At 39.9% G+C, this 14,460-nt stretch overlaps 1 protein-coding gene across 2 annotated transcripts in view; it reads left to right on the top strand.

Moving 5' to 3' along the window:
* The window catches only part of LOC134354560 (peroxidasin homolog), a 564,572-nt gene that overhangs the window by 299,988 nt on the left and 250,124 nt on the right, over nt 1-14,460 (top strand). For both annotated transcript variants that reach the window (XM_063063488.1, XM_063063497.1), the window contains exon 4: nt 1,077-1,148. In XM_063063488.1, the coding sequence (XP_062919558.1) occupies nt 1,077-1,148 (72 nt within the window). The remainder of the gene's footprint in view (nt 1-1,076; nt 1,149-14,460) is intronic.

The following is a 14,460-nucleotide window of genomic DNA, read 5'->3' as shown; positions in this document are numbered from 1 at the left end:
TCCAGTTGAAGCCTTATCAGTGCCTTATAAAACCTTAGCATTATATTCCTGCTTCAATGCATTCATGTACAGAGCAGATAAACTATTACTTAGTTTACCAGAACAAACAATGCCATCACTTTATCAATGGATAACTGGAAACAATCAAATTCATCCCTGAATTTTGACAGATTACAGTAGTTCCTTAAGTCTGTGTGAATGCATTATTTGTGAACATTGGTCTATCAGTTCTTCTCAAAGTAGAGGAACTTCCAAGTCACATAAAGGCTTTCAGTTTAACGTGTGGCTAGTTTGTGCTTGTTTACATGGTTTGAAAAATATGTGCGGCACACACATTCACCTGTTGGAGCAAAATATAGCTGATTCTTTTGTCACTATGATCTATAATCAAACACACAGAGTGGACGGAAATTTTAAAAGATCTTGAAAACAACTGCGGTAGAACCAAAGTAATTCAGGAAATGTTGGGGATATTCAATAGGTCAAGTGACATCCGTGAAGAGAGAAAGCAGACCAATATTTCAGTTCAACATCTTTCATCTGTTTCCTTTCCACAGCTGCTGCCTGATGGGCTGAGCATTTTCAGCATTTTCTATTTCATTTTTTAAATAAATCAGTTGACTATAACTTTGAGCTTCCTGCTCAGTAGAACAAAGAATATATGTCATGCATGTGGTTTGCTGTTTGTGGCCCAGCTTCACTGTGCAATGTAGAATAAATGCACAATGTTGAACTTTGGAGGATTCATGAGGCCGAGACTGAGGATTCTGAGGATTTTATGGCATTAAATGGAGTTGATTAAAAGTGTCTAAGAAATATATTAAAGAAGAATTAGCCAGACATAGACCATGCAAGAAATGGAATGATATGGATCATATGCAGGCAGATGGGATTAGCTTAATTTGGCATCATGGTCAGCACAGATATTGTGGGCTGAAAGGCCTGTTCCTATACTGTTCTGTGCTGTCCTGTTACAGGAGGAAGGGGAAAGAATCGGAATTAGAAATATCTGTATCATAAATGTGACACTGGCTTTGAACAATATTTCTGAATTTCATTTTCTGATTTATTTTTAGCTACCTGTACAAGAATAACATTCGTACAATTGACAGGCAAGCATTTAAAGGGCTTGTGTCTCTGGAGCAACTGTAAGTAAAAATTAATACTTTCTAAATTAATCAAAGTACTTGAGAAATCTTTGTTATATTAATAATGCACCTCTGTACCTTTTTTCTGTCTTTGAAATTCTTTGGACTCTTTCTATTAATGCAAGTGTCTGAGAACTCAGTAGTGCTTTGAATGGAATTTCCAAAGAAAGCCTCACGCATCTGGGACTCGGTAGCATCTCCACATTGCTAATCTATCCACATCCCTACACAACAGGAATACAAATACCTACAGCAAATTGGATAGAATAGTGCTAAAAGCAGATGCTTCCTCTGAGACACTGGGCAGAAATCAGGTTTCACTTTTCTGCAGGGTTACATTTGCTTCAACATTGTTAATTAATTTCACCCCTTAATTTTCATACATAAATTGAAGGGCCAGTTAATTTAATCAGTGGTGAGATAGGGCTCACAGAGGCCTCTTGAAATTCCCTGGAGTATCTCTCCACATCATTAAATTATGAAGACTCTCAAAACCATTTCCATTGGGAAAGTTTGGGCCTAAAGCCACCTGTATTTGTTCAGTCCTGATGAAGGTTCTCAGCCCAAAATGTTGAGTGTTCACTTCTCTCTTCCTCTGAGTGCCTCCAGAATTTTGTGTGCACAGTTCAAGATTTCCCTAATCTGCAGAATCACTTGTATGGGTGTTCAGTCCCAATAATACCAATTTCTAATTTCAGGTAGCTAAGTATTATCTCCCATAAAGCACTAATGAAATTCTGAGGGTCAAACTGAATGCATTCTAAACTTCTATTGTTTTCCCTTTCATTTTAGCACATTTCAAAATAAAAATATCTAGATTTATTTAAATAAAAATAATATTAAATAACATGAAATTTCATATCAGACCTGTTTAAAGTTAGATCAGGTGAATTATATCTGGATATGAATATTGGATTTTTACCTTTTTTTCAATTTTATTTTTATTACTGGAATCTGAATTGTTGGGAAGAAGAGGAATATTCATCAATCAAGCAGGAGACTTGTTTAAATATTAAATGATTATCAGTCTGATGCTTGATCATGTAAGACAGCTGTCCTTTTCTATGTCTCGCCTCCCTGAGATCCTGTGCAATTTAATCTCAGAAACTGAACCTGTTTTGAATTCCGTTCAACAGCTGATGTGTTGGATGAGCAAACATGCCATTGTCATGAATCTATCAGCAACAAGCTTGGTTGTATCATGTAGTATTATATTAAATACGTGTTGGTGCATGGCCAAGTGGTTAAGGCGTTCGTCTAGTGATCTAAAGGTCGCTAGTTCGAGCCTTGGCTGAGGCAGTGTGTTGTGTTTTTGAGCAAGGCACTAAACCACACATTGCTCTGTGACGACATTGGTGCCAATCTGTATGGGTCCTAATGCCCTTCCCTTGGACAGCATCGGTGGCATGGAGAGGGGAGACTTGCTGCTTAGGCAACTGCCAGTCTTCCATACAACCTTGCCCAGGCCTGCGCCCTGGAAACGTTCCAAGGCACAAATCCATGGTCTCATGAGATGAACAGATGCCTATTATTATTATTATATTAAACATGACATTGCTCTTTCAGGCTTTTACCCTTTAGTTTTTCTGTTTCATCTCAGGGCTCTCCTTGAGATTTGGTGAAGGTTGGAGGTGGATTGAGATACTCCCCAAACTGTTCAGAAAGGCTTTAGAATTTTTTTTTATCAACTTAATATCCTCAGCGTTGTCACATTCCCTTTAAATTGTCCTTGTGTGCATTTTCCCTCCCACATTGATGATACATGCCCTGTACTTAGAACTGTACCTAGAACTAGAACTGTGCAAACGTAGGTTGACTTCAGAACACTTCCCTTGCAATTCCACCCCAAACACCTTCCTTACAATTGGAACATAAAGTGTGCCTTCATCAGACAACTTAAACTTACATTTCTCATGTTTGCATTCAATAACAGGCAGGTTTGTTTAATTGCTTCACTAATAAATCTTTACAAAATGACATCCCATTGCCACTGCTTACTTTCCCAACACTTAACAGTCATTACATAAGTGATGGAAAATGTAATTCCATTGTGCAGAATATCAGCAGTACAGTATTGGATAATAGCACACCCTAATGCCTTCACCATCATTTTGGGAGATTTTAATGAGGCCAGTCTGAAAAAATCACTAAGTAATCACTAAGTAAGATCCTTGCAATACCAGAGGAAATGACACACAGGACCATTGTTACACCACATCAAGAATGCCTACTGTGCCATTCCACACTCTCATTTCGGGAAGTCTGATCAGCTGGCTGTACTTCTACTCCATGAGTATAGGCAGAGACTGAAGACTGCAGCACCAGTAGTGAGGACCAAGAATGTATAGACAAGGGAAGCACAGGAGCATCTACAGTACTGCTTTGAATCAGAGGACTGAACTGTATTCAAAGATTCATCTTCTAACCTGGATGAGTATGCTGCAGTTGTTACCGACTTCATTGAAACCTGTGTGGATGAGTGTGTGCCCACAAAGACTTACTGTACATTCCCAAAAGCTGTGGATGAACCAGGAGGTACATCATCTACTGAAGGCTAGATCTGTGGGATTCAAGTCTGGCGACCCAGGCCTGTACCAGAAAACCAGGTATGATTTGCGGAGGGCTTTGTCAAGGGTGAAGAGACAATTTTGAACGAGGTTGGAGGTGACATCGGAAGTATGACACCTCCAGCAGGGCTTGCAAGACATTACTTTCAACAAAGTGAAACCCAATAGCATGAATGTCAGCAAAGTTTCACTACTAGATGAACTCAATGCCTTCTATGCCCACTTTGAAAGGGAGAGTACAACTACAGCTGTGAAGATCCTTGCTGCACCTGATGACCCTGTGATCTCTGTCTCAGAGGCCGATGTTAGGCTCTCCATAAAGAGAGTGAACCCTCGCAAGGCGGAAGGTCTCGCTGGAGTACCTGGTAAGGCTCTAAAAACCTGTGCCAACCAACTGGTGGGAGTATTCAAGGATATTTTCAACTTCTCATTGCTATGGGTGGAAGTTCCCTCTTGCTTCAAAAAGGCAACAATTATACCAGTGCCTCAGAAGAATAATGTGAGTTGCCTTAATGAATATCGCCTGGTAGTACTCACATCATTGTAGTGAATAGGATCTTGAGAGGGTAATGTGGTGGAGATCTGATTGCAGAAACGACACTTGGTGATGGTTGATTGATGTGGACTAGTGTTACATTGAGGAGAGAGGTGTTGAGAAATTAGAGAGGGACAGATGAAGGAATTATGCGGATATGCTGTAGATTTGGGATGATGGTATGGTGAGTTCATTTTTGTGGTGGGGCAAGGTTAAAGACAAGTCTTTTACTAACCTGGTTGGCATTTATTTCAGCATTGTGTTAATAAGATCATGTTGTGTTGGGAGTGCTAAATAATCGTAGCTCAATCACTGCCATCCATAGTCCAAGTTTCTGAACTGTACTTCAAAAGAACTACTGCATAACAAATGACTGTATATACTTCTCTCTGCCTCAGTAAAGAAATCAATGTGATCAAAGACCACACTCACCCCAGGAAACTTCCTCTCCCCTCTTCCACTGGGGGGAAAAAGTCTGAAATCACATATCATCATGCTCAAGCTTCTAATCCACTGTTATAAGAACATTAAATAGTTAGCTAGTAAAATAAGATGGACTTTTGACCTCACAATCTAGCTTGTCATGATTCTATACTACTTGTTTACCTGCACAGCTCCTTCTCTGAGGCTGTTACACTTTATTCTGCATTGTTATGGTTTTACCATGTTATACCTCAATGCTCTCCATCTCACTGTCCGTGATGATAATAAATCAAATCCAATTCCAATTCCATTGCTGACATCATAGCATAGGCACAGGGGGAATGACACCAGGAAGTGTCACGTTGAATTTCTAGTGTGATACTAAATGCCACAAGAAGTTGTTTTTATGTTTCACTCTGAAAGTATCAATTTCTGGCTGCTTAATACTGCAAAATACACAATGTTTTGCAAATGTATCTTAGTCAAATTTCTAAGCTGTCAAAAAGTAAGCCTTCTGAAAAACCATCAACATGTAGGTACACTTGCATGTCATCTAAAACATAATCTTTTCTTCTATCTTTATGGCACAAAGCTCTATGAAGGTAACAATAAGTTGTGCCATTAAGATCAGCATGTTCAGTTGAGGATATCAATACCAGAGTAACCTCCCTGGGTCCCTTTATTTTAACCCTTTGCACCTTCCAGTACATCTTTATAAATAAAATATTTGAACTGGTGAATGTACTTTTGACAGTTTAACATTGACTGATTATAATAAACTTCACATAGAGGAGACTGCTTCGCCGAGCATCTATGCTCCATCCACCAGAACAAATGAGATCTCCCAGTCGCCACCCATTTTAATTCCACTTCCCATTCCCATTCCGTTATGTCCATCCATGGCCTCCTCCACTGTTGTGCCAAGGCCACACTTAGGTTGGAGGAACAACACCTTGTATTTCATTTGGGTAGCTTCCAACCTGATGGCATGAACATCAAATTCTCAAGCTTCCAGTAATGCCCCTCGACACCTCCCCCCTTCTCCATTTCCCATCCCCTTTTCCCTTTCTCACCTCATCTCACCAAACAAATTCCCAGCTCTTTACTTCATCCCTCCACCTCCAGGTTTCACCTATCACTTGGTGGTTCTCTCTCCTCTCCCCCTACCTTTTAAATCTACTCCTCACCTTTTTTTTTCTCCAGTTCTGCTGAAGGGTTTCTGCCCAAAACGTCAACTGTACTTTTCTCCATAGGTGCTGCCTGGCCTGTTGAGTTCCTCCAGCATTTTATGTGTGTTGTTCACATATTCCTTTCTAATCTAGAAAATAAAAGCTAATGAAACACCTGCTTTTCTGATAATCTCCTCATTGCCAATGAAGGGCAGCAGAGGTTCTGCCTAATTACCCATCATTCCTGCACATCAATGGCACCTATAATTGTTAAGCATGTTTCTGCCATATGGCATCTAGGATTTCAGTCTGCATTTCATACTATTGCATTAACATCGAGGTTTAGCCAGCTGAGCTACTTGTGTTTCATGACAAATGGAATATCACCTGTTGGAAATAAAAAAAAATAAAAGGAGTTTTTTTTGTTGATCTAATTAAGGTCAATACTTTTGAGTCAACAAAAAAGAATCCTAATTGCTTTCAGCATTCCTTAATAATATAGTTATTTTTATCCTTCCATCTGCTTCTGCTTTAGGGATGTTGATTCTATATAAAACGGAGTTTAAGTTTAGAGACACCATGTATAAACAATCGGGCAGGTGTGCCTTTCACTTCATTAACTTCCCACCAGAAATATGTGGCCTATTTATGAATGTCAGTCTGAATCTTTCCTCAAGGAAACTAAATCTAGTATTCCACAGATATGTTTAGATCAAGAAGCCTATGTGGCCTAATACAGTTCATCCTTCTCAGAGATCAATCCCTTCATAGATTCATAGTTTTACAACATGGAAACAGACCTTTCAGTGTGATTTGTCCATTGCCAATCAAGATGCCAATCTAAGTTAATTCATTTCTTTGTATTTGGCCCATACCTCTCTGAACTTCAATGATCCATGAACCTGTCCTAACATTTTTTGAACACTGCAATTGTAGCTGCCTCTGGCACATCCAGTGCAAGCTCCTCCCTTGTACTTACCGCCCTCAGTGTGGAAAAGCATGCCCATCAGATCAAACTTAAACTTTCCCCTCTCACCTAACATCTATCCCCTCTAGTTTTAAACTTGCCTATCCTGGAAAGAGATCCTATCTATCAACGTCCCTCATAAATATATAAACATCTCAACTCTTAGTTGAGACCTTCACTCCAGAGAAAAAGGTCCTAACCTATCCAACCTCCCCAAAGGCCTCCAATCCTAGCAACGTCCCTGTGAGTCTTTTTAGCGCGTTCTCTAGTTTGACATACTTCCTAAAGTGGTTCAACTAGAACTACACAAAGGACTTCAAATGCAGTCTGGACAACTTTTTAAGTAAATGTAACATAATGTCCCAAATCTTGTATGCCATGACAAACAGAGACAAGCATCTCATTCCCTTTTCACCACCTTAGCTATTGATGTCACTTTGATTTACTTGTACAACGACAGGGGTATCTCCTTGAAACCTACTGCATATTGAAAGGCTTAGATAAAGTGGACTTCGAGAGGGTGTTTCCTATCTTGGGAGAGTCTAGTCCTTGGCCTTCACAGCCATCTGTGGCAATGAGTTTTACAGATTCACCATCCTCTAGTTAAAGAGATTCCTCATCTTTGTTCTAAAGGGCGTCATTTTTTAGATATGGCGCTGAAAATTGCTCAGAATCTTCCAAATACGCACTGACCATGACCTTATAAAGCCTCAGCATTACATTCTTGCTATTACATTCTAGTCTTCTCAAAATGAATTCTACCATTACATTTACCATCCTTACTACTAATTCATCCTACAAATTAACTTTTAGGGGATCTTGCCCGAGGACTCCCAAATCCCTTTGTACCTCTAGTTTTTGAATTTTCTCTCCATTTAGAAAATAGTCTAGACATTTATTCCTTCTACCAAAGTGCATGGTCTTATACTTCCTACTCTGTATTCCATTTACCACTCCTTTGCCCATCTCCTAATCTGTTTAAATCCTTCTGCAGACTCCTTGCTTCCTCATCAATACCTGCCCCTCCACCTACCTTTGTATTGTTCACAAACATGGCCACATATCCATCAATTCGGTTATCCAGATTGTTATTAACACTCTATGTGGAAACACTGATCCCTGCAGGACACACTCATCACTGGCAGCCAACCAAAAAAGGCTTCCTTAGTTCCCTTCCAATTAATTTTGACCAGCTCCTCGCTCATTCCTCTATAGTTACCCTTACTCAAGTGTAACCATGTAACCATATAACCATATAACAATTACAGCACGGAAATAGGCCATCTTGGCCCTTCTAGTCCATGCCAAACTCTTACTCTCACCTAGTCCCACTGACCTGCACTCAGCCCATAACCCTCCATTCCTTTCCTGTCCATATATCTGTCCAATTTAACTTTGAACTACAACATCGAACCTGCCTCAACCACTTCAGCTGGAAGCTCGTTCCACACAGCTACCACTCTCTGAGTAAAGAAGTTCCCCCTCATGTTACCCCTAAACTTTTGCCCTTTAACTCTCAACTCATGTCCTCTTGTTTGAATCTCCTCCATTCTCAATGGAGAAAGCCAATCCACGTCAACTCTATCAATCCCCCTCATAATTTTAAACACTTCTATTAAGTCCCCCCTCAACCTTCTATGCTCCAAAGGATAAAGACCTAACTTGTTCAAGCTATTGTAACTTGTAACACCGATATATCCAACTTCAGCTTCTCCCTCTGAACCTGTAGAATGTATTTTATCATGTTATGATTACTGCCTCCTAAGGGTGCTTTTAGCTTATGCTCTCTAATCAAATCTAGTTAATTGTAGAACACTGAATTCAGAATTGACTTTTCCCAAGTAGGCTTGACCACAAACTTTTCTAATAAGTCATTTCATAGGCATTTAACAAATTCCTTGGCTTGGGATCCAGCATCAACCTATTTTGCCTAATCTGCCTGCATGTTGAAATCCTCCATGATAATTGAAAATCTTTCCTCATTTTATATGCCTTCTCTATTTCCTGTTGTAATTTGTACCACATTTTCTGTCTTTTCAACCCCACCCAGGAAGTACGGGCTTCCTAAATCCAATTCCAATAGAATTCTGTGTACCACATTTTCCTTGGAGACATTGGATCATTAGATTGTGTTGTGGAAGAGAGAGTTCAAAGGAAGTGAGTAGGGCAGTGGGACCTTCCCCATGCCATAGTTGCTGTGGAGACATTGGATTGCGTAGTGTGAGAGAGAGTTCAAAAGAAGTGAAGATGTGCAGTTGGGACATTCTGCATATCACAATTCACCTGGAGACCTTGAATTATGTATAATTAGGGTCTTAGCTAAGGTCAATAGAAATAAGTTAATTTTAAGTGGAGTGGCCACTTGTGTGAGTGGGCCAGTGTTAGAGTAGGGAGTTCAGACTTTAGCTCATAAAGGGTTTGGCAAGGAGAAGTACGGGTTATAAGCAGATATTTTTGTTTAACATTTATTTATTTATTTTTTCCATCTGCACTGTCAGAGCAATAGGGATGCCAGACAAGATAGTGAAATGTTCCTCTTTAGAGATGTGGGAAGGCAGGGAGACCTCTAGTGTCCTCGACGATAACGTCTACAAGAAGATCATCCAGCTGAAGCTTCTTTCAGACATTGTTATGGAATTGGAGCAGGAGCTGGAGTTGGATCAACTGGAAGGTAGTTACACTCAAGGTGCAGGACAATGGTAAATGGGTGACAGTCAGGAGGGGAAAAAGGGATAGGCAGTCAGTGAGAGTACCCCTGTGGCTGTTCCCCTCAATAACAGGTATACTCCTTTGGGTACTGTTGGTGTGGGTGGGAATGACCTAAATAACCTGGCAGAAGAAAGCCACAGCAGTCAGGTATCCAGCCCTGTGGCTCAGAAGGGAAGGGTTGTCGGGGGGAGAAGAGTTGAGCTGTAATGGTAGGGGATTCATTGGTTCGGGGAACAGACAAAAGGTTCTGTGGATGAGAATGAGATTCCCAGATGGTATATTACCTCCCAGGTGCCAAGGTCAGGGACATTGGCCAGAGGTCGTGGTCCATGACAGTACAAATGAAATGGGTAGGAAGTGTGACAAGGTCCTGCAAAGGGAGTTCAAGTAGTTAGGTGCTAGTGTTAAAGAACAGGACCTTCAGGGTTGTGATCTCAGGTTGGCTACCAGTGCCACATGCAAGTGAAGCCGTACAGTTTAACTATGGCTAAGGAGATGGTACAAGAGGAAGGGCTTTAGATTTTTGGATCATTGGGCTCTTCTTATCTCTGGGTATGAGGATAAACTACATCTGGCTGTGGAACATTTGCATTGGGTAATGAGGTTACCATTAACCACAGCTACCTCCAGGTCACCCTTAGGCAAGGTGTAGCAGCTGTTAGCCTCCCTGCCTACAGTTACAGTGAAGCCACGGAATGCAGGTGGTGGATGAAACAGAAGACAAGTTGTGAGTAACACAATCAATGGTTCCTGCTTCTCAGACGCTGTGCAGTAAATCCTTTTAATAGGAAAATGGTCAGGGTCAAGTCACCCGTCTTGTAAAGACACTGCATCGGAAGCAAGCGAGGGGAAGCTACCTCTTGTATTTTATCCCTAGTACAACCATGGTTAATATATACACAAATGTAAAAGACAACAGTGTAAATGGGAGCCCACTTCCAAATAGTGCAGACTCCTCGCTCAGTACGGGATATCATGTAAACATACAGGTGAGCCCGGATCGTCATACCACTACTGTCTGCAAGAACAAGAGACTGCGAATTGCTACTTGGAATGTTCGAACTTTGCACCAAGCTGGTAAGCTAGAAAACATAAAATTACAAATGAAGAGGCTAGAAGTCAGCATCCTAGGCCTAAGTGAAATAAGATGGAAAGGCACTGGAGTATTCCAATCAGACGACTACAGGATGATATACTCTGGTGGAGATAAACATGAAAAGGGTGTTGCAACCATCTTAGACAAAGAAACATCCAAGAGCCTGCTCGGATACTGGCCTATCTCAGACGGAATGATGCTAATCAAACTAAAAGGACAACAAAACAACATCTCTATCATTCAAGTATATGCACCCACAATGGAAAGCTCAGAGGAAGAAATTGATGCCTCTGCCACTCCCTAGGCAAAGCACTAGAGAATGCAAATCACAAGAAGCCATCATAGTCATGGGCGACTTCAATGCAAAAGTTAGTGAGGGAAGAGAAGACCATATTGTTGAAGACCAGGGATTGGGAAAAAGAAATGAAAGAGGAGAAAAGCTTATATTATGGTGTAAAACAATCAGATAATCACCAACACTTGGTTTAAACAACATTCAAGAAGGAAATGGACACAGAGAAGCCCAGATAGGAACAACAAAAATCAGATCGACTACATAACAATCAATAACAGATTCAAAAACTCGATTACTCAATCTAAAAGCTACCCTGGAGCAGACTGTGGAAGTGACCATATACCAGTCATTTGCAAAGTGAAAATAAAGGTGAGAAAATTAAAGAAACCAAAAAGATCAGAACCACTGGATTATCAACTACAAAACAACCCTCATCTGAAAACAGAATACACAATCAAGGTGAAAAACTATTTTCAATTGCTGCAGGATGAAGGAGGTAAATCTTCCTGGGAGATACTGAAGGAATCCATCGTTGTAGCTGCAAAAGAAACCATCCCACGAAAAGAACGGAAAAGTAAGAAGAAATGGATGACTGAAGATATAATAAAATTGATGCAACAAAAACAGACCATCAGACCAAGAGACAACAAAGAATACAAACAACTTGATAAGACAATAAAAAGAAAATTCAGAGAATCTAAAGACAGATGGCTAAATGAGAAATGCTCAGAGATAGAAATGCTACAAACCCATAACCCTGGAACACAGGAAGATTAAAGAACTAACGGGGAAATTACCTTGCTCAGCAAGTGGATGCATCAAGCAAAAGTCGGCAGCTTAACTATGAACAAAGAGGAAATCCTACTATCATCTGATTTGAGTTAATTAATATGGTTTCCTTCCGATTTTTGTTTAAATGGATTTGAGTTGGCAGATTGATGTTTTTCTTTTATAGAAGTTGGTATGATGTATGGCTCTGGGGTTGTGCTCCCAATGTTTTGTTTGTGCTTATTTTTAGTTAGTAGGGGTTTTTTTTCTTAGTTAGTAGGGGTTCTTTTTTTTCTTTCTTTTTTTCTTTCAAAAAATATTCTTAACACTTTATTTTTTCTTCTTATTATTGATATATTGCTTAGCTTTGTTAATCAGTTATTTGCTAATTTAATTCTTCATTGTACATATTGACATATTGACTTGATTACCTTAAGATATATTTTGTTGATCTTTAATAATAATTATTAAAAAAGATTTTAAAAATGAAATGAACAAAGAGGAAATCCTAAACAGATGGACAGAATATATAAAGGAACTTTTTGAAGACCAAAGAAGAGAAAAAACAAACATAAAGAAGAAACCTGAAGGATCTAGCATACTAAAATCAGAAATTCCAGCAGCCATAAATAAGACAAAACATAACAGAGCAACTGGTCCAGACAACATCGCTGTTGTAATGATACTGGCCATAGAAGATTTTGGAATAGAGAAAATAACAGAAATAGCAAATGAAATCTATGATTATGGAGAGATACCTGATGATTTAAGTAAATCAGTGTTCATCACACTTCTAAAGAAAGAGGGAGCAGCAGAATGTGAGTTACATCGTACAATAAGCCTGATGAGCCATGTGGCAAAAATTATTCTCAGAGTAATCATGATGAGAGCAAGATGCTGAATAAAACCAGAAATCAGTAAAGAACAATGCGGCTTTGTGGAAAACACTGGAACTAGAAATGAAATTTTTATGCTACGGATGATCCATGAACGAGCCATCCAGGTACAAAAAGACATCTACCTATGTTTCATCGACTATACAAAAGCTTTTGACACTGTCAGACAGCAAAATCTTCTGGAAATGCTTCAAAATCTTGACATAGTTGGGAAAGATATACATTTCTTAAGAAACTTATACTGGGACCAGACAGCATCAATCAGAATAGAAGGAGAAGTGAGTGAGTATGTGAATATCATGAGAGGAGTCAGGCAAGGTTGTGTCTTTTTGCCAGACTTCTTCAACCTGTATAGTGAAAATATCTTGAGAAGTATCAAAGACATCAAAGGATTCACAATGAGAAGCCATAATATAAATAACATCGGATATGCTGATGACATTGTACTAATAGCTGACTCAGAAACAAAACTTAAAGAACTACTCACTATAGTGGCAGCAGAAAGTAATCGCAGAGGCCTCTCAATCAACACCAAGAAGACAGAAAGCATGGTCATCTCCAGAAAGACAAACGTCCCACAACTTGTGATCAAGATCGGAAATACAAACATCAAACAAGTCAACAAATTCAGATATCTTGGCAGCCTTATAACAAGTAATGGCAGATGCGACACCGTTATCAAATACAGAAGCTTTCCAAAAAATGAAGACCATATTAACAGACAAAGATGAGCATGTACACTAAAAACAGAATACTGCAGTGCTACATTTATTCTATCCTGACTTATGGAAGTGAATGCTGGACCATTTCTCCAGCAATGGAAAAGAGACTAGAGGCAGCTGAATTATGGTTCTACAGGAGAATGTTAAAAATATCATGGACCACACACACATCAAATGAAGAAGTTCTCAGAAGAGCCCAAGCAGTTCGATCACTCGTACCAGCAATAAGAGAAAGACAACTCAGATTCCTAGGACACATCATGCGGAAAGATGAACTAGAAAAACTCATACTCTCTGGAAAGATTGAGAGGAGCAAGCCTAGAGGAAGACCTTGGCTTATGTACATCAAAAGCCTAGCCAGGTGGCTACACATCGAGGGTGGAAGTCATCCAAAAAACGAAGGATATGGAAAACCCTGGTCACCAAAGTCCGCATCGGATATGGTACCTAAACAGACAGATAGACTGGGCTCTTCTCCAGGGAAGGTAGGACCTGTGCAGATGGGAAGATAGGACAGTTCGCAACTGAATTGGAGGGGGACTAATATCCTTGTGGGACTGATTACTAGTGCTACATGGAGGCTGGGGGTGGTGGGGTAGGAAGGGTTGAACTAGATTTATGTGGAGGTGTGGATTAAGATCCAGTGCACCGGAGAGATAGTGGAGTGGTTGTGGAGAAAGATTTTGTTAAACCAACATACATAGTTAGGAATCAAAAGATTTGTCATGGTGGGACTAATGTTCTGAGTTGTGTACACTTCAATCCAAGGAGTATTGTAGGAAAGGCAGATGAGCTTAAGGCATGGATCAGCATGTGGAATTATGACTGTAGCCATTACTGAGACTTTGATGTAGGAGGGACTGGATTGGCAGCTCAATGTTCCAGAGTTCCGTTGTTTTAGATTTGATAAAGTGGGAGGGATTAAAGGCGTTACAAGTCAGGGAGAATCTTAAAACAGTACTCAGACAGCACAGACTGGGGAGTTAATCTACTGAGGCTAAATGCGTAGAACTGAGGTATACGAAAGGGATGACAAAATCAATGGGATTATATAATAGACAACCCAACCAACAGGATGAGTTAGAGGAGTAAAATTTTAGAGAGATCATAGACTGTTGCAAGAAACATAAGTTTGTGATAGCAAGTGATTTTCCACTTTCCACAT

The sequence above is a fragment of the Mobula hypostoma genome, chromosome 1 (assembly GCF_963921235.1).
Source record: "Mobula hypostoma chromosome 1, sMobHyp1.1, whole genome shotgun sequence".
Taxonomy (NCBI): domain Eukaryota; kingdom Metazoa; phylum Chordata; class Chondrichthyes; order Myliobatiformes; family Myliobatidae; genus Mobula; species Mobula hypostoma.
The sequence above is the reverse complement of the archived record's forward strand: the minus strand, read 5'-3'. Positions and strand labels throughout refer to the sequence as shown.